The 21,000-nt window shown below is 36.9% G+C and overlaps 1 protein-coding gene across 3 annotated transcripts in view; it reads left to right on the top strand.

Annotated features, from left to right (window-relative positions):
- The window catches only part of DENND1B (DENN domain containing 1B), a 174,200-nt gene that overhangs the window by 122,771 nt on the left and 30,429 nt on the right, over window positions 1-21,000 (top strand). For all 3 annotated transcript variants that reach the window (XM_069459325.1, XM_069459324.1, XM_069459326.1), the window contains 2 exons: window positions 6,605-6,730; window positions 15,238-15,339. In XM_069459325.1, the coding sequence (XP_069315426.1) occupies window positions 6,605-6,730; window positions 15,238-15,339 (228 nt within the window). The remainder of the gene's footprint in view (window positions 1-6,604; window positions 6,731-15,237; window positions 15,340-21,000) is intronic.

Consider the following 21,000-nt stretch of genomic DNA (forward strand, 5'->3'; position numbering starts at 1 on the left):
ATAATAACCTGCTGAACTTTTAAATGAATTATGTCCCTGGAATCCACCACAGATGTTTTGATTGAGTAACCTAAAGGGATAAAAGTAAAAGTGTGCCTGAAACAGGTAATTAATTTATTCATTTATTTGACAAGTATTTACTGAGCACCTACTATATATGCCTGTATTGTGCTAAGAACTGGGTATACAGTGGTGAATAAACAAACATATACCCTGATGTCATGGAGGTTCCACTGTGTTAACAAACACATTGAGACAAATGTGAAGGATCAGGGAGCAGTAGGAGAGGGAAATAGGGGGATTTAATTTAGACTAAGGGTGAAATAGGTAGGCTGTACCTGGTACAGACTCAGTAATGCAGGAAAACAAGACATGTGTGCCTCTGAGATGCAGCAGGAATTGTCTTCTGTAGTAGCACCTGAACTCCTGGGAGCACAAGTGTTCTCCGTCTCCGGCATAACAGTGAAGCCCGCAGTCCTGAGGTCTACTTTTCCTTAAGACCTGCCGGGAACCTGGTGCCGTGTCAGTTGCACCAGTGTGAGAGGCGGTGGAAGCCGTCAGGTGCTTGGCCTGTGTTCTTGTTTCATCTCTCTCATATCCTTTGTGGTGATGCTTCTCCTTTAGGTGGTGTATTAATTAGGGTACGGGCTAAGCTGCTGTAACACAGAGACCCAAATACCCATTCTTAGATCAAGATAGAAATTTATTTCTCTCCTGCGTAACTAGTAAGAGCTAAGCTGTCCAGAGCTGTGGGACAACTCTGCCATCCTCAGCACACAGCATCCATCTCTAGATTTAAGGTAGCTGTCCTGTCCTCTTTGTCTGCCTTGCCCCAGAAGAGAGCGGGTAATCCGGGAGAGGCTACTCAAATCCCTTTCGGGGGGCACAGCCTGGAGTAGCCCGTTCCTCAGCTCACATTCCGTGTGCCTGAGCCCAGCCATGTGGCCAGGCCACATCACAGGGGAGGCTGGGAAACAGCTGGGTTAACCTAGCATGGTTAACCAGGCACCAGTCCAAACTTAAGATTTCCATTATCAAAGGACGGAGAGTGGATGTCGGTGCACTGACAGCCATCTCTGCTCTTACAAGTAAGCCGAGATGAAGATAATTCTAGCCCAGCTGACAGGCCATTCTTACTGATCTAGAAACCGAAATCAGCCTTTTGTGGTCCAAGCTCAATGTGCCAGGAACTTTTTTCCAGAAGTGAAATGAATGATCAGTGTGAGTGGGCCAAGCTCAGTGGGAAGGGAAAGATGGGGAGTTAGCACATGTGCAGAGGTTCTGCTATGGGGAAGAGTTGGGCAGATTCGGGAACTGGGAGGAAGACCTGTGCAGTGGAGCCTGACTGTGAGATGAACGAAAGAGAGAATTATGCAAAATGAGGTTGGTTGTAGAGGGGGCAAGGGCGATTATGAAGGACCTGTAGTTCTTGTTTAAAGACCTGTGGGTTTTGTTGGAAATTCACTGAAGATTTTTAGCAGAGGAATGATGTGACCCACTTGGAGTTCAGATAATACCGTCTTGGGTTCTGGGTCTGAGACATGAAGCAGGAGGGCAGTTAGGAGATGGTTTGTGGTGGTTGAGGGGAGAGATGGTAGTTGCTTCAACTGGACAGTGGCAGGGATTTAGCGAAAAGTGGACACATTTGAAATGTGTATCAGAAGTAGAATTGACAGGCCTTGTGCACATGTATTGTGAATGGGGAGTAGGAAAGGGTGGAGTGTTGAGTGGGACCTACCATGTTCCTTTTCCGGCAGCTGGGTGAGCGGAGTGACTGGCATGGCGTTGAGCTTGAGGTGGAGACAGGAACAGTTTTGATTGTCTGAATTGCAAGGTGCCGCCCCAAGGAAAACCGTAGCAGATGATGCCGTGTGAGGGTCTCACAGGCACTTGAAACACGCAAAGAAACAGTGTGACGATACCCTCTGTAGCTGAGCGTGTCCTAAGCTTTTCATTTAAGAATGTAAAAAGTTACTGTTTTGTTCCTCAAATAGACACTTGTTAGAAAATTATTATATTAGGAGGGAAGTATTAATTTTGTTCCTTAAAACTGAACAGTTAGAAAGGTTAAAGAAGTGTAGAGACTTAGTATCTAATTCACATGATAACCATAACGTGTCGTGGGAGAATGAAAGCTTTTAACTTCATAACTTGGTTTTAAAGCAGATGATTACTTGACACTCTAACTTTTCTAAATGTTTGTCATTTCTAGAGAACAGTTTAGTTATGTAAAAGGAGATATCTGAAAACATGAGGGGTGTTTTAGATTGTGTAGGTTATCTAAATGTTATTTTGAAACACTTTTTTAAATCTTCTCTCCTTTATCCTAATGTTTCTCTTTGTGATCTCAAAAAGTAAAATTAAAATGTCTAGGTATAGCTATTTTTACTGCAAAGATGCATCTAGAAGTCAAGTAAAGGGAAGATCTATCCCTTCTCTGAAAAACTCAGCCCCCGCATGTGCCCTTCCTTGCCGACTGCTCTCCGCTGGCATAGTTGGTTCGTTACTCAGACTGTGTGCACCTGCCTGGCACTCTTAACTCGCACCGTGTGCTGTGTTTACTCATGTAATTCCCTCTTTCATTCATAGTCACTTTGTAGCTAAGAGGGCAAAAGTGGAGAATTAGTTGTAATAGTCTTGCTGTGGTGAACTCCAGCTCTGCAAAATCCAGGTTATAATTCCTCCCGTGGAAGGCTGCGTATGGGACAGAATTGTCATTGTATGAAAGGAATTTAGACATTTGATAAGAGCAATGAAATGATGTTTATCTCTGAGGTTTCTTTTCACTGTATAACATTTTTTTTTTGTGGGGGGGGGGATCTAGCTTAATACCTAATTATACTAAAAAATTATTTACAGAGTAAAAACTGTCTAAAAACAATAAAATGTCCTTTTGGAAGTAATCTTTAGCCATTGAAGGTTGAGGCTACTTACTTTCTTAAAAATAAAAAGAGAGAACAGTTGATATGTTTTCAGTATTAATAGGACTGTGTGATAAAAGCCACATGACTAAGGTTCCAAATGCTTTTCTGAATTAAGAGTTTTATGTGAGTATAAGCCTTAGGATTTCATGGGAAGATGCACATTATGTTATAACTATGGAAATTAAGTCAGAAAATGCTATTTCCCTGAGCAGGTAGTGAAAAAGTGCAGAAGAGACACCATCCTTTTTATAGATAAAAACTGCTAAAAAGCTAATTAGCACTGCAAAGGGCAATGGTAACGTGATAATTTACTCTGTTGATATAAAGGCCAGGAGAACAGCAAGGTTGATACAATCATTTTATATTTGATCAATATCCTTATATCTAAAACTGATTTTTAAAAATCATTTTTTACAGACCATTTTTGAGCATTCAGTGGTGCCTGTAGAAGCACTTAGCTGCCCTTTTGGTCTCTGAAGAACAGGGACAACCTGAGATCTGTGGACAAAGCTCACTAGAGTAGGTCAAGGGAAAACTTTTTTTAATGTAGTTTGTAAAAGTTGAAATAATGTAGAAAGAGGCAAAGGAAAAATGTAACTATATTTCTTGTCAGGCAATTTGTAGCCTCACATATCTGTATAAAATTAGATAATATAGTCGTGTAGAAATAGCATTGTCCAAAATAATAATAATGTGAGCCACATATATAATTTTAAGTTTTCGATAGCCACATTAAATAGTAAAAAGAAATAGGTAAAATTAATTTTAATGATATATTTGATTTAACCCTATATTCAGAATATTATTGCTTGAAAATGTAATCAATATAAAAGTTATTCATGAGGGGTTTTTTTTTGTACTAAGTCTTAATACAATGTCTGTTTTACACTTACAGCAAATTTTAATTTGGATGAGTTACATTTTAAGTGCTTGTGTGGCTAATGGCTACCTATTGGACAACACAGTTGTGGAACGAGTATTTTCTTTTTCTTTCCTATTTTCTACACACACACAGGGATCTCAGGAGTCACCATTGGCTGACTAATTTTGGAAGTGAAGGCTGCATATTTGTGTTTTGCTAGGAAGGGCTTGTGGCAGTGTGATTAACAGTCCCGTATAACTCAAGCAGCAGTTAGTCAGTCAAGGACTTAGTGTAATAAAGGCTAAGAATGGTTTGACTTTATTCCGTTCTCTGTGAGCACATGTATTGTGATTGTCCTAAGAATATGTGTCCTTGATTTGTGGAGAACTGAATTGTCAGTTTCATGTTTTATAAAAAATATATTTTGAGGAATTTTCTTTTGCAAAGATAGATAGAAGGCATGACAATTTTTATGTTTTATTTTCTAAAGTAAATTTTTCTTAAAAAAACAACCATTTACTTTTGATAATACTTTAAAAGACTAGAATCATATTCCATATAATCCTTGTGGGGGGCAGTACCTAAATGTTTATTAATATTCGTTCTTAGTAGTTTTTTTTAAAGGCATTTGAAACTTAAAAAAATTACAGATTTCAGAATAAAGGGCATTAATTCAGAATTTTTTTGTATTATTGTTTGAATATGTGGGTTATCTAAAAAAATGTGCATTTATTTTAATAATAAAAACTCCTTCTTAAATGAATCCCGGTTTATGCACTTTGTGGGCTAAATGAATTGGGTTCTAAACTTTTATCTGGATCTATAGAGCTTGGATATAAATTGAAAAGATCACAGCTATGGGGAGAAGACCTATACTGCAAAGGCCTTTCTGCATAGATTATGAACATCGAACTCAATAATTTTTTCAAAACTATGGTTATAATTGGACCCAATGGGGGTCTGTTTCTTTGATCAGATCACAGTAACTGTGACTTTACACTGGAAAATGTCACTACTGTGAAGGTTTATCACCTGTAGAGCTGGTCTTTCCTCTGATGCTGTGTTCATTTCTCATTAGCATTATTCAAAGTTTAGTTGTTAATTAGGTTGACACTTCAATTACAATCATCATCTATATGAGTAGTCAGGACTACTTGCATAAAGAAATAACAATACTCCTTCTCAGGCATGTATATATGTGGAGAAATGACATTATCTTGCTACCTGCTAGTTTCATAAGGATAAGAATATGGTGGAGGGAGCAATTCAACCAGAATTTGTCTCATCACTTTTCCTCCCCTTAAAAAAATAATTATTATGCAATTTCACATGTTTCCATTTTAAGCATTGATGAGGAATATATGAGAATCAATATTTTTAAGTGTACAGACTATAGTTTTTTATTTTGTGTGAAAGGAATTGGTGAAATGAATTGAATATGTAGGAACATTTGAAAACTCCTCCCCCTTAAAAAAAAATAAGAGTTTGCATCAGGAGTATAATCTCATTTAAAAATCTAAGTAAGGGCTATTCATAAATAATATGCATTCTCTAAAATTGCCGTCCCCAATCCCGGACCCTGCCCCGTGCTGGTCGGCCTCCTGTGAGGGGCCAGGCTGCAGAGCGCGGTGCACGTGCCCCCAGCTCCCGCCCCTCCTGCCCCCCAAAAATTGTCTCCCCTGACACTTGGGAGCTGGGTGGGGGGCACAGCAGGAGGTGAGCAGGTGAGTGCCAGGTGATCCGCCATCAAAGCATCATCGTATTTATTTACAGCTGCTCCCCGTCGCCTGCAATCACCGCCTGAGCACCACCTCCCCGCCCCCGCCCTCCTCTGCCCCATCCCTGGAAAAATTGTCCTCCTGTCCTCCGTGAAACCAGTCTCTGGTGCCAGGAAGGTTGGGGACTGCTGCTCTAAGACATAGCACTTGAAATTAAAAGATGGAAAATGTATAAAAAATTATAACATTTAAGTGTCTTTTAAATTATGCAAATTCATGGATAAGTTTTTCTTTGATTTAAAAACAGGAGTGTTTTAATCTGATTACTGGTTCAAGAGGCAATGACATTGAACTCAAACCCAGCATGTGGTAGTAGAAAAAACAGGACAGAACTGCGTTTAAATAGCAGCTTTGTCAGTTTTTAGCTACGTAGTAAGGGCAGATTAATTCACATCTTTGTGCCCTGTATTTTCATTCATAAATGGGAATAGGAATGCTTTCCTTAAAAGACTGTTGTGAAAATTAAATGAGACAATGTATAACATTTGCATACAATTCTCCACTCATGATATGATCCCAATAACTTTATCTCCTCTCCCGTTTTTTATCTGATAATGACAAACACTATTCACCAAATGACTGGAAAATTACATATGCAAATGAGGCTTCCAAAAATAAAATTAAATGGTAAGTGATCCTGAAGGACCTATAACAAATAACCTTACATAGCAAAAATGAACAACACCCAGCCAGCTTCATCTCAAAACAAGTAGACACATGTTGTAAACGCTAAAAGTCTGCAGAAAAGTGGCTCACAAGCAGTTTACTGTAAAATAATTAAAGCTTATTTATGTCAAGAGGCCTTAGGAGGAAAAAAGAGAGCATAAACCAATTTGCATTAGCACTTTACCATCCTCTCCTGCTTTCGTTTCAATTAACAGACCAGCAGGTGCTCTCTGCAGTTAAAAAGATAAGCTATCAGGGAGGAGGATGAATTTTTGGCTGACCCGCAGACACTGTGGTTTGCCTGCTGATTGGGTTCGTACCTCGCTGTACCAATTTCTGAGGTGTTAATTTAACTGTTCCTCTCTGTCATGCAGGTCTCGGCCTTGAAAAATAAACTGAAGAAGCAGTCTACAGCGACGGGTGATGGAGTAGCCAGGGCCTTTCTTAGGGCGCAGGCTGCTTTGTTTGGATCCTACAGAGATGCGTTGAGATACAAACCTGTAAGCTTTCTATTTCATCACTATTTTAATTTTCTTTTTTTTATGGTTCTTTGGAATAAGGCAGAAAAAAGAGACATCATTTTAATATCACACCTTAAAAAAAGTATCATGATGGTCTTTTAAAATCCAAAATAATATGCTTTAAAACACATTCATATCCAGTTTCTCGTTTTTTTGTTTTTAGTTTTTAGTAATCTTCAGTTAATATTTCCCACATTCCTTTGTGTATCATATTGATGTTCCAAAAATGGAATATTTATCTCTTAACTAATGAATGAATTGTGTTAATGTATATTAAAACTTTCCTGATCTTGTTAAGATAATTAAGAAATTCACTGGACAATTGGTTTTATTAGATGAGTGAATTTTGAAATGACAAGTACAAAGTAAAAAAATTACACCTTGAACATTTAACAATATTTGGAAGTTCTCTTCCTAATTCATAACATAGTAGGCTTATCTATTTTATAATAGCATATCCTTAGCTCATTTTCCCATTTTTTTGTTTATTAAACTAAAAATGGTTATTGTGTAGAATTATAGCCAAGTTTTTAGGCGGTCCAAAAAGATATAAGTCAAAATATGTTTGTTTCTCTCTCTGAATTGTTGGTTAAAGCATGTTAGGCTGATTTTATAAAAATTATTACACTATTCTTCCATGACCAGGTGAATAAGTTGTAAGAGATAAAAACATTGAATTAGTAATAAGAACTGCCATCTAATAGGAATTCAGTTACTAAGCCGTGTAACCTTGACCCACTCCCTTTGTCTCTCTAGATTTTGATCTTCTTACTTGTAAAATAAGGTGTAAGAATTCTTATGCCTTCCCTGTCTTTCAGGGTTGGTGTGCAAACCTTACTGTAAATTATGAAGCATTAAACAAATGCAAACAGGTTATATGCTTTCTAAATTGACTTCTGAATCAGTGATTCCCTCCCACTCGTTCTTATGCCTCTAAGGGTTATTGAGTTATTGGAAGGAATCCCTAAATGCTTGGGCAGATCAGCTGCTGTTTCTAGATACATACATGTATCTAGTTTACATGCTAATCTTTTTGAACTATGTGTGTATTTTTAAAGCATTATAGAATTCATGGGTATTGTACATGATATATATATCTCACATGGGAGAGTCTTGAAAAATTGTTTATAGTTATAAGGGTCTCTTTGTATAAATGACTGGAAACCAATCATCCACACTACAGTAGAGCATGTTCATATTCAAATTATTCAATATTAATTAAAACATAAAAATGAGTTTGAAAAACAAAATTAGTGATTAATTTTAGTTAAGTCAGATTTTTAAAATAAGAATTGATTTCAAGTTTACAGTACGGGAGGGAAAGTTAAAAATATCACTTTGCTTGAATTTTGACATATTTAATTACTTATTCATCTATAGAAACTAATTTTTTTCTTTTCATTTTCCTTTAAACATTTGTGAAAGACTTCAGATTTGAAGAAAGGAGCAAATTAAAGAGAGGATTTTCTTAAATAATTTGAAATTATCAGTGTTAGGTACTGGCTGAAATTATTAAAATATCTCATTTTAACATTAATTACTATAGATTTTATAATTTAATTTTCTCCCCCTCTGAGCTTCATTGAACAGATAGAGGTAGAAAATTTCAATGACTTTAATTTAAAAAAAAAAAAAAAATCTTGAAAGCCGGATTCCCAGTATCTATGAAAAATTTTGTCATAGAGTATCTTTCCTGTTTATTGATCATACCATATTACAAATTTATCTGCTTATTTATCCACATTTTTTCTTTTTATATTTGATGTCTTCTTTTCTACTGCTAGTTCTAGGATAATATTTTCATTTTATGTGCCTTTATATTTCTTCTGACTGAATCTTTGAAAGCTTCCTTTTTAAAATATACTGAATCCATTTAGATGATTTTTTCTATGTATTTATTTTCACAAAAAAATAGTTTTTAAGGAAAATGATTTGTTTCTTTATTGTGTATAAAATATGGTTTTTTCATCTGTGATCTTTACAGATTACCCCGTATCATAGTTTATTAAAAGTATATTTTTTTATTTTAGAACTCTTTTTGGTCATTTATATAACAGGCCTATGTCTTTGGTATGTTTTTTGATTGATGTAAAAAAAGGACTAAGTGCAGAAGTTGCAATTATTTCATGGTTTTGTCTTTTTTCAAAAATCTATTCAGTAGTATTTTCTAGTTATTATAGTACAATTAGAAACCTTTCTAATTAAAATTGCTAAATAGTTTTAAGTGGATCTGAAATCTTTTACTAAACATGACTTTTTAAAGTTTTGTGATTGTTTATATACATAAAAAATGAACCATTATTTCCCTTACATGTGACAAAGTTAAACCTGTCGGTCAGGCCTACGACTGACCAGCTCTCAGGGGCTGTCTCTTCGCCGGGCAGGCCAGGCCCTGCTTTGGGCAGGTGTCTGTCTGTCTGTGCTGTTCTCCTAGACTTTGACCCCATTTCAGAGAATTCTGCCTGAGACGCCAGTTGTCCCAAGCGTCTCAGGCTTCCAAACCTTTATTTATAATATTCTTTCTTCCTGGCTTTTAATCTTTTTGGCTTTTAATAGTGATCTCGTCCCTTTCTTATTCTTGAAGCTGTAGTTTGTACTGATCCTGTCTTTCTATGAATTAATTACGATTACTAAACACATTTCTTTTCCCTTTTTCATATATTATATTTTAAAGATGAGGAAAATGATACTCATAGAATTTAAATAACCTTACTGGGTTGCCCAGGAAGTGAATAGCGAGACTTGGATTTGAGTCTGTTTTTCCACAGTCTTTCTCTCGCCCCACTGAGGCGTGTTCCTGTTCTATCTTGTCTGTGTTATCCTATCTTACACTCCTTAAGATAGATTTCCTCAATGTACATGTCTTCAAAATGAAGATACCTGTAAGGCGTTCAGTATTCACTTATAGAAAGACTGAATTGAATACAAAGTCTTAGGAATTTTCTCAAAGGGAACGGGTGGTATAGGCATCTCACAGTGGGTATATAAATTGGGGAGATAATTTGATATTCATGCTATATATTTCCATTTATGGTTTTGGTTAGCTGGGGTAACTGCCACTGCTCAGCTTCATCCTCTTCCGTCTAGTCTTCTAATTCTTGTCTTCCCTTCTTTGTCTCAGTACAACAAACAGCAGGACTGATTATATTGTACTGAAAGGAAGTTTGGATTTGTCTAATTTTCTCCATAGCAAATCATCTAAAGTAGAAGTCAGTGGCAAGATACTTCATTGTATAAGAATATACTACTTATTCTGTTTATTAAGATGCATTATGGATATAATTTATATATTTAACAAATACATGTTTAGCACTGCTATAATAGAACTTGTCTGAGGCTTCTAGACAGAAAAATAAATAATGTTAAGCCTGTGCCTTCCAGGAGCTCATAGCTGATGTAGTTATTTATTCTATAGCAACAGTAAAGAAAATGATGGCAGAAAATGATAAAAGAGAAGTATGCTTTTAAATCTATGAGAAACAGAAGAAAACTGGGAGATACCAATTTAATATGTGTGTTTTTCTGGGGGAGATTATCCATATCTTTTACCATGTTCTTGAAAAAGAAAAGGACCAAAGCAGGTTAAGATTCATTCCCATAGAAGTTGGCAGAACCAGTTGGTCTTTCTGTATCAATGTGGAGAGTTTTAAATTTATCCTAGAGTTTAATGCACAGTGTTTAGAATTATTTATCGTAAGAATGAAGTGCTCAGCATCGTATGTTAGGAAGATCACTTTGATTGAGGGTGTTCTTAGGTCAAAGTTGACAAGCCCAGAGACAGGGAAGCAAGTGGAGCTATTAATGGTCTCATTGACGAGGGAGGAAGAAAGGTCCCTCCTGAGTAGCTTCAAGGCCCAACTCTGGAAGACTGTAGGGAGGACAACCTTGTATCGGGGAGCGAGTTGGCTGTGGCTCCTTCAGGACGATTGGCACGTTCCTGTGTAAATACATGTGCTAAATACTGTGCAGGAGTAAATTATTGCATAAATTACTTAGAATGTCTGAGTGGCAGCTTTTCATATATTGTTACTTTTCTTACAATGCCCAGTTTACACTCTCTAAACGACACAGTGGCATGATTGACAAATAAATGGCACCTGCTCTTAATTATAGAGAAAAACTACTAAAGTTGTTGGAAAGAGATTTAAATAAAATAATGGGTATTTTGCTTGTTTAAAATTTTAGCCAGCAACAAGTTAGCTACTATTTCGGAATTCAGAAATGTGAGATAAAACTGATGTGCTGAATGAACTGAAGAAAAATGATAAGACTGTGAGAACAGACTGCCTGGGTCTGTCCTTGTTCTGTGACTAACTAGTTGTTTGACTTTGGACAAGTTAACCTCTTATTGCGTTAGTTTTCTCATTTGTAAAAAAAAAAAAAAAATGTAATGATACTTCTTGGGTTAGCATATAGTAAATGCTGTATATGTTAGCTATCATAAAAAATGAAATTTTAGAAGTAGTAGATTTGGTAAAGAAATTTCCATTAGTATAACTAAGGAAAAGCTCCCTCCTTTGATCTCAGAAAAGGAAAACTTTGTCATAAACATGATAATACTTTTGAATGATTGCATTAAGTAACTCATAAAGAGTCTTTGTATCACTTGGGTTACGTGCTATTAAAAATAAAAGACGGCTAATGCTAGAGAAACGTTTGCTTGGGTTAAAATGTTGCTTAGAGTGCTCAGAGACACCCTTGAATACCCGTCTGAGAGCAGCGAAGTAACACTCAGGTTCTCTCCTTTGAATATGGAGGTGCTGTCGTTCGTTTCAGTCACTCGGGCTTTTCCGGGCTGCCTTGAGCCTCACTAATGGATAAAAAGTAAATTACTGTAAAAGTAAAGGTTGGTTAGTAATCTGGGCCTCAGTTTAGCAAGTTCGAAGAGTTGTCCTTCAGACATTTTTGGGCTTATTTTTCTTTAAAACATTGTCAGCAAGTAATGTTGTATTTGGTGATTAAGTTTAAGCAATTTAAAGAGAGGATTGGCATCCATAACTTAAGAGGCCATTCACTAAATCTTTGCCTTAGCACTTCCACTTAAGAAATTTGTAACTGTCAACTTGTTAGAGTTTTAAAAATCCAAGTTGAAATTACCATTTACTCACCCCTCACAATTTTATGGTTGCAGAAGCATTTTAGGAGTCCATTCATCTCATTATGCATTCTTGAGTTTGGATGGTCCTCCTGACTTTAGAGATGATTGCTACCAAAGAAATATCTGGTGTGTAGCCAGCATTCTGATGGGAAAAATTTGTATTTACAGCACTTTCTTTCTGCTCTTTTTTAATAACAGGGAAAGAATTTTGCTTCGTTGCTTCAGCAATAATGTAAAATTTCTCCAGAACTACTGTGAGACAAGTATTGATAGAACTAGGGACTTGCTTCCATTTTATACCACTGATAATATGTTTCATGAGAATGGAGAGTGTTTTTCTAATTTTCTTAAATTATGGGAAAGAAAAATGTATTTTTTCATAGTATGTACAAAATTAATGCATAATCTACTAACTTTTCGAAATGTTCAAATTTAACCAAAATGCTAGAAATAGCAATATCTAATTTAGAAAAACTAATTTCTTTTTCTGTCTAAGTTGTTGAATCATAGGCGAATGGAAGATTGGTAGGTAGCTATATTTTTTCAAGACAGATTCAGTAACTGTAGGATGAACTAGTATGATAATATTTACAAATAGAAGATTTTGCTGCTGATGATTAAGGTTTGCAGTTTGAATATGAGGCCCTTTTTCATTGACTTCCAGCTGAAGTGTCAGCATTAGAAAAAAGTTATTGTTTTTATGGTTAACAAACTCAGAAAGTGAACTTGTGTACCATCCGTAATAATAGCACTGGGATGCTTGGAAGAAAAATGCTATCTAATCTGAAAAATCATTTATTATTTCTTGTGATAATCTGCACATATTTTGAATATTCTTATGAGACACCTGACGGCACAGTCTTTCAGAGATTTTACAATTTAGATAAGCCATCAATATGCAGGTATTTTTGCTTAGTTTATTTATACTCCTCATGTAATGTTGACATTACATATTAAATCCAAGTGCATTAAGAAACTGCTTAAATATAATATTGATGTTTTGTATTCCACATTTTTCACGGTATCATTCTTTCTGATACCTTAATTTTCTTTTAGTGTGAACTCTTAGTCTGTTATGCACATTTTTATAGCATTAGATCTAGTCTATGTGTTAAGCATTTTCTTGTTTTTTGAAAAGTGCTCTACTCCGGAATACAATATGTAGAACTTGAAAGATATCCATTCTTAAAAACAAACGAACAGAAATAAGTCAATAATGATCATCACTGTGAAGCTAAATGTAATATTAGGGCAGAAAAATAGCCCTATCTCATCTATATCTTCCTTGTGGCTTAATTATCCTGTTTAAATCATTCGCATAATAACTAGCACATATTTATTTAGCTCTCAGAATGCCAGGTACTGTGTTGAGTGCTCTAGGGAATGCAAAGATGAGTAAGAGTTTAGTCCCAGACCTCCAGAGTTCACAGATAAGATATGTAAAAATAACTTTAATACAAGGCAGAAAAGAAGTACCTACGAAATGTACAAAAAAGGTCTGGGTCAGAGGAGGAAGAAATTCTTTTTGTTGAAGATAATCCAAGACTTTGTGAGGTAGATCACTAAAATCATTCAACTGTTCTCTTCCAGCTGTTTTGGAATGAACAATAGATTAATCAGTCATCTTATCTAGCTAACATTAGGTGTTATTTCTTCTATCAAATGTGCATTTGTATTTATTAATCAACTTTTCTTCATACCCCTTTCCGAATATAACGGCATCTTTATTATGGATTATTGGGAGGTGGCTTGTAGTGGGTGACAACACTTAACAGATTATGGCGTTGTCTTCTCTAATGATTTGTTTGAATTTTTTTCTTTTCTCTATAATAATACTCTCCAGGACTTTCTGTGCTAGAGGCAACTTTCTGTGTCTCTGCTGTCTGATGCAGCAGCCCCCAGCCACACGCGGCCGTTGAGCACTTCAGATGCGGCTGGTGTGACTGAGGAGCTGAGCTTTAAGTTTTGTTTAATCTTAATAAATTTGCGTGTAAGTAGCTGCCCGTGACTGGTGCCCGCTGTGTTTGACAGTGCAGTTCTGTAGTGTCATTTATTTCATCAGAATATAGTAATGGTTGAATTATGTACGTTGTTACTCATTAAGTTATTTATGCAGGAGCCTAGTTTTAGAATTTTAGTTACAGATACCTGTAAATAAGGTACTGAGTCTTCTTTAAAATTATAAATAATTGTCATTTTTTCAAAGTTCTGTTAGAAGGTGAACAGGTTCACTTTTTCCTTTTCTTTTTCTCCCACACAATATTGTTTTATTTTTAAAAATACTTTAAGACAGGGTCTCACTTTTGTCCAGGTGGACTCCTGGGCTCAAGCGGCCTCTTTCCTCAGCCTTCGCGTGGCTGGGACCACAGCATGGCCCGGAAGGCTCTGCAGAGTGGCTGGCAGGGCAGGAACCCAGGAAAGCGGGGCCAGAGCTGCCATGAGCAGCAGGCAGGGCCTGAGAAGGCTGGTTAGTGCATCCTAAGTGCAAACACGTTGCTCTCGTAAGACGCCTTTCTCAAGCACGGCCACTTTTTCCTTTTAACTGCAACGTAAAGATTGACACAAGATGCATTGTAGTGAATGGATCATTGTCGTTAGTCTCTGTTTTCATTTTGATCCCAAAACTCAGTCGCTTACCTTCCTTCGTGTGCTGGGTGGGCAGGGGAAGCGTCAGTGCTGGTGAGGGCGGGGCAGGGGGTGGGATCAGCCCGAGGGTGATGGTGTCCGTGGTCACGGAAGGGAGTAAGTGGAACCAGGGGAACCTGTAGCACTCGAGATTCAGTCCTTGCTGACTGGGAGAAGGAGCATCTGGTGGAGCTACCACGAGACACTTGCAAAGATGTGATTACTTAGCACAAAGGGTTGGTAATAGCAGAAGCCGAGTAGGACTTATCCTGGAAAGACAACCACAACTGTATTTGCAATCACAAAGATAAGGTGATTGTAAAACATTTTCATTATTTTAAAAATAAATTAATGATCATGAAAGCTAGTATAAATGGCAAAAATCATGCAGCAGTTGTTATAGGTGGAATGTTTTCTAATCATGATTAAATAAAATTACCAGTCCTTTTCAGGTATGCTATTTTTAATACTCATAATTCAATCTGATAATGTCAAATCTTTGTTTTTAAGGGATTTACTCTCACTTTGAGGGAATGAAATTTAGGAATTTTAAGAGTCCAAGGGATCCATGATTGGAAAGCTACAGTATAGGCTTATCAGTAACAGAATATTTCTACTCACCTGAAATCCAACTATTATTATGTAGAATGTTCTGTTTCTGTGTCTTACACCTCCTGTACGACTCTCCGTGTGCCTCCTTAAGGAGACGGTTCCCTGTGAGTGACCTTTCACTGATGCCCTTAAAACCTCCACTTCTGCCCAGGGGGAGCCCGTCACTTTCTGTGAGGAGAGTTTCGTCAGGCACCGCTCAAGCGTGATGAAACAGTTCTTGGAAACTGCAGTTAACCTCCAACTTTTTAAGCAGGTAAGAGTGGGCCTCCACGTTTTCTTTTGTAACAGAGCATTGTCATTGTCACACATTTTCATTGCTGTAAAACTATGTTCAAACCATGAGTAATATCTTTTCTGGAATTGCAGGAAACTTTTCTTTCTTTTGTAAATTTATAGCTAGTGATGGCCTAACACTCCAGAAATATTATGTGATAACTTTGCTGTTAAAAAATTCCTCATCAAAAGTTATTAAGCTTAAGGTCTCACTAAGGAAGGGTGTACATTCACAGAAGAAAGAGCAGCAGGATAGTGTTAGGTAGCACATCTTAGAAGTTATTGTTTTTGTATGGTAGACTGATACGGTAACTCAATTGTGGTTTTTATGGGACTGTTCCAGTGCAATCCAGTTTGTAAAATAATTCATAAAATGAGGCCGGGCGCGGTGGCTCACGCCTGTAATCCTAGCACTCTGGGAAGCTGAGGTGGGCGGATCGTTTGAGCTCAGGCGTTCGAGACCAGCCTGAGCAAGAGCGAGACCCTGTCTCTACTAAAAATAGAAAGAAATTATATGGACAGCTAAAAAAAATATATATATAGAAAAAATTAGCCGGGCATGGTGGTGCATGCCTGTAGTCCCAGCTACTCGGGAGGCTGAGACAGGAGGATCGCTTGAGCCTAGGAGTTTGAGGTTGCTGTGAGCTAGGCTGACGCCACGGCACTCACTCTAGCCTGGGCAACAGAGTGAGACTCTGTCTCAAAAAAAAAAAAAATAATAATAATTCATAAAATGAACAGTTAACTAATTCTTAAGCTTCATAAGACTTCTAATAATCATAAATTCAAAATTCAAAATAATATTCATAGTTTTGCTATATGTCCTGATTTTTCATTGAAATAATATAGTTGCCCATTTCAAAAATGCAGTAGCTTGACTCCAGAATTCAGAAATCTTAGATGCACTGTGCCATTGTGTGACCATAGCAAGTCTTTTAAATTGGGTTGTCTTAGTTTCTGTTTATATGATATAAATTAAGTTCTTAACACTTGCTTTTCCTTTTCCACATAACAACTGTAAGTGTAAAGTTATCCCTGTGAATTCAGCATTTAATGAAGACCCACGGGTGTGCCATACACTGTGCTCAGGGCAGAATACAAAAGTAAATAAAATCTCCGTAGTGCCTTAGAGATGCTAAAATCTAGTAGCAATTTCTTTGGACTGTTAGGAGAAAAAATTCCATATGACTTGAAATAACCTTCAAATTAGGTCATTAAAGAAATTAGCATGGCAACAAATAAATACTACTGTCCATATTCTGAGGAAGTTAAAAAAATTAGATTAGAAAACACTCTGTGGGAGATCTGTTTTCCAATAAAAGATGTTTTACCTTAAGGAAAGGGTTAGAGTTATTCTATCCCCAAACTTTAAGAGCATGGATTTCAGGATCAGAGTTGCCTTGTGAATTTCCAAAGATGGAATGAGCTACATTTGGAGCTTTTTGTCCCTAGAGGTCTCTAAGCCTAGACTGAATTACTACCCAGGATTGAACTTGAACTACTGAACTCAAGCGATACTCCCTCCTCAGCCCTCCTGAGTTCTAGGATGACAGGCGTGAGCCACTGTGCCCGGCCTTACTTCCAGCGTTGAGAGGAAGATCGAGTGTTAGCAGTGCTGAAGTGTAGCTTGGTACAGTGTCACGCTAGTCATACAGCGGATGCCTGTTGAGTTGCACATTAGTGCCCTTTTAGTGTTATCTTCTGTTATCACAACTGGTTCGTGAAGATCTAATTATATGTGGGGGTCAAGGATTGAATGGGTGGGTAGAAAATCCAACTTGTTACTTCCCTTCACCATGAGATTTTTTAACTAGATTCTAACCATTTGATAAAGTTAAAGCGTAGTAAATTTTTCTTTTAAAACAACAAAGGTTTATTTCGGCAAAGTTCTTTCGGCAAAGCATCAGCTACTTGTCCTTGCTTTATCATTACTTAAAGTATTAATATTTAAAAGTAAGCATTAAATGAAAACATATATTTTTAATATTTCTACATTAGCTAATAATAGGCTGTGACTTCTTAACCTCTTTTGGCCTCAGTTTCTGTATCTGTAACAAGACTAAGAGGGTAAAAGACCACTAAGTTTTAGACACCTTTTGGCTCTAACATTCCACGATACTCTGAAATAAACATGGCTTAAATGGATGACAGTAGGTTCCATTTGGATGAATTCCTCTTTAGATAGTGGATTTGGAAGGAATCCCAGAAACAGCTCCTTAAATCCACAACTCTGACATCACCGTCTTTCTTTAGCTTTCAGCTTTTCAGAGATTTAAGCCATTATTTTTAGGTCTCTTACCTTTATCTCATACTATACTAACACAATAAGGGAAATTATTTTCTTGTTTGTTGTTATGTTTTTTCTGCTCATTTTACTATACACTTGCCATAGGTAAGGACCGTGAGCCTAGTCTAGAGCCTAGTGTAGAACTATTATTAATATAAACTCATGGGATTTCCATGAATATAGGTTCTTTTAACTGGTAATCTAGGTTACTGTTAAGAAATTTATATAATAGTGAAGGAGCACAAATATGTTGAAATAGATACTTTTTTTTTTTTTTTTTTCCAAAAATAATTCTGCTTGTTTACATCCTAACTCTATTGGGGAGGAAAATGATAGGGGAGATTCCAACTGGAAAAATCTCTTTTCGTGTTCCCTCAAAACCTTTCCTGCCTTTCAGAAGGTATTATAAATGTGTACTTCTCAGAGTTTTCTATCCAACAAAGTGCCGCTCATGGCAGAAGAGAACACGTGTTTTTAGAGTATGGGGCGGTGCCTGTAGGAGCCCACTGAAAAGCAGATTTTAGGAAGCAGTTTGCATTTTTCCAAAACATTCATACACATTGTATATTATGTACCACAGTATCACAGTATTTTAAATTGAAACATTAAAAATAAATTACAGGTTAAATTACCCTCCTCCTACTTTCACATTAAGTAAATCTTGAGGAAAATTAAGATTTCAGTTAAACACACCATGTTCATCCGTTGGCTTTGAATTTCTGGCCACATGCCTGTTACACTGTTAGGAACATTGGCTCGGAGTCCAGCAGGCCCGGGTTTGTGTCCTGGTTCTGCCCCTTTCTCGGAGCATCACACTCTGTAGGATTTCGCTTTCTCTGGGCTTCGGATCCTTGCCTGGTTTCCTGTTCTAATTCGATGTCTGATCACATTGAAAGTTCTTTCAGACGTGTCTTTCACAGTGTAACGCTTTGCACGTGTTGTACATATCACCAGTGTTAATATGATCCTGTCATTCTTCTGTAGCCTCTTCAAATGCCAACCCTTACACCAATGGTTCTGTCCCTTTGTACCCTTAGAACTTGTTCATATCTGAGTTACAGCATTTATCCCATGTTATTGTAATTTGTCTGTTTTTATACCGACCTTCGCCTTTCCCAGCTTCCCTGAGCATCCCTTCCCTCACTAAGTCTCTTTTCCTTTCTCATTGCCTGTATTACCTGGAGCACGTTTTATTTGTTGGTCCACTCTGACAATGATGTGTTGATTGATTGTTTTGGGTCAGGAACTGCTACTCAAGCACTTGCCATTCAGAGATGGATAGCCGTCTGTCTTGGAGTTGATGTTTCAAATGAAGGAAACAGGTTAACAAACAACCAACAAATAAGAAAAATATCAGCAAGCAAAAAGTTGAGAGGGTATGAGAGATTGACTAGATGGACAATTTAAATTGGGTGATCAGAAAAGGCATTCCTGAAAAGGTGATATTTAAGCTAAGCTTAAGATACTAAGTCTAAAGAAACAATCAGTTTTGAGGTATGAAAAGGAGAGGAACATCTTATTACAGGTAAATGGAATTGCTATTGCAAAGACCTAAGGAGGTGTTAAGATCAGAATAAATCAAGTGTGGGCGAGGGGAAGATTATAGACTTCGTTAGTAGAAGGTCATAAAGGGGACAGACCGTCCAGGGCTTCAAAGGCATAAGTTGTTTACATTTATTCTGAATTGAACAGTCTGCTATTGGAAAGTTTTAGCAAGGGTATGACTGGATCCAATTTATAATTTATAAAGATTACGCGGATTACTCTGAAAATGTATTAGAAGAGAGAGAGGTGGCACAAATCACTTTATTATTGCCGCTTTGCAGATTATAAACCCAAATTACAGAGAGCTTAGCTAAATAATTTGTTGAAAGCTTACACAGTAGCTGGTATACAGTGGAATCAGCATTTGTATGTAGGGAACCATAAATATATCCATCCAGCTAGGAATAAATGAACAAAAAAATTGAATATGTGTCCTTGTTCTTGTTTCCTCTGCTTTAACCTTTCTCCATTTAACATTCCCCAACTCAGTCATTCTTTACGACCCAACTCAGATATCCCTTTTCCAGGTTTTGACCTCCCATACTTCCATAAATTCCTCTTCTTGTAGCATTTTGGATTTGCACCATACAGTATTTGTGGTTTCTTTGGCTCCTTCTTGAGTTGTAGACTCTGTAATGAGAAGGATCGTGTTTTAAGTGTTTTTGCGTCTTAATATGTAATACATAATAGGCATTCAATATTGTTAAAGAAATCAAGTATGAGCTGCACAATGGCTCCCTATCATAAGGACTATACATGAAAATGTTTTGACAATTTTAGTAGATGAAGAGTTTGTGAAATATAATAGAAAATAACAGAATTTATTTAGGGATAATATAAAAATCATAGGAATCAAGTGTCACTGCATATTAAATTGAATGATGTCTACAATTTTAAACTTGGAGTCACATAGTGGTGTGGTGTGTGGAAGTGAAAACTCTATAAGATCCTGAGCACACTGTGTATTTTGTACTGTGACCCAGTTTCCTTGACTTACAAGATGTTGGATAAAAGGAGTGGGTCAGAAGCCAGATATTTTCCTTTTATGTTAGCTGGAGATTTTGGAAGATTTTAAGAAGCTTTTAACATAAATAATACATTGGTACAAATTTCTACATTTTTCTATTAATCTTTTTCATGATAGCTACCCATGCTATGTAATCTATATGTAAGACCAACACATGTATTACTAGTAATAAAGATTCAACAGCTTTGGAGTATTAAGGAAACATCTGACATGTGAATGGATGGGAGCTGGTAATGGCATCAAGCACATATTTCATAACATGAAAAAAGTAAGAACACAATGTGACACAGGAGAGCGATGGGGACTTAAGGCAGATGGAGAATGTGCAAGAGGAGAGTGCTTATCTGGGGCAAAGGGTACGTCTTTTTCAGCATGTTTTGTTACCTGATCTCAAGTAGTGCCCTGAACAGTGTTTCACAGTGTGATCGTCACCCGCCCGAATCGGACTCACCTAGAGAGCCGCGTGTGTTCTTGAGTCTCACCTTCCAAATTCCTGATGCAGGAGGTCTGGATTACAGTCCAGGAATATGCATTATTAATGCAATAACAAAAAAAAATAGGAACACTGAAATTTTAGAAACGCTCATTCGGGTATTCTTTATCTACTCCTTCATTCACCGGCACAATTCGAACACAGGCACCCCGCAGAGATGTTTGGGTTTGGTTGCAGACCACTGCGATCAAGTGAGTGTCGCAACAAAGTGAGTCACGTGGAGTTTTTGGTTTCCCACTGCATATAGAAGTCTGTAAAGTGTGCAGCAGCATTAAGTCTAAGAAACAAT

The sequence above is a fragment of the Eulemur rufifrons genome, chromosome 27 (genome assembly GCF_041146395.1).
Source record: "Eulemur rufifrons isolate Redbay chromosome 27, OSU_ERuf_1, whole genome shotgun sequence".
NCBI lineage: Eukaryota > Metazoa > Chordata > Mammalia > Primates > Lemuridae > Eulemur > Eulemur rufifrons.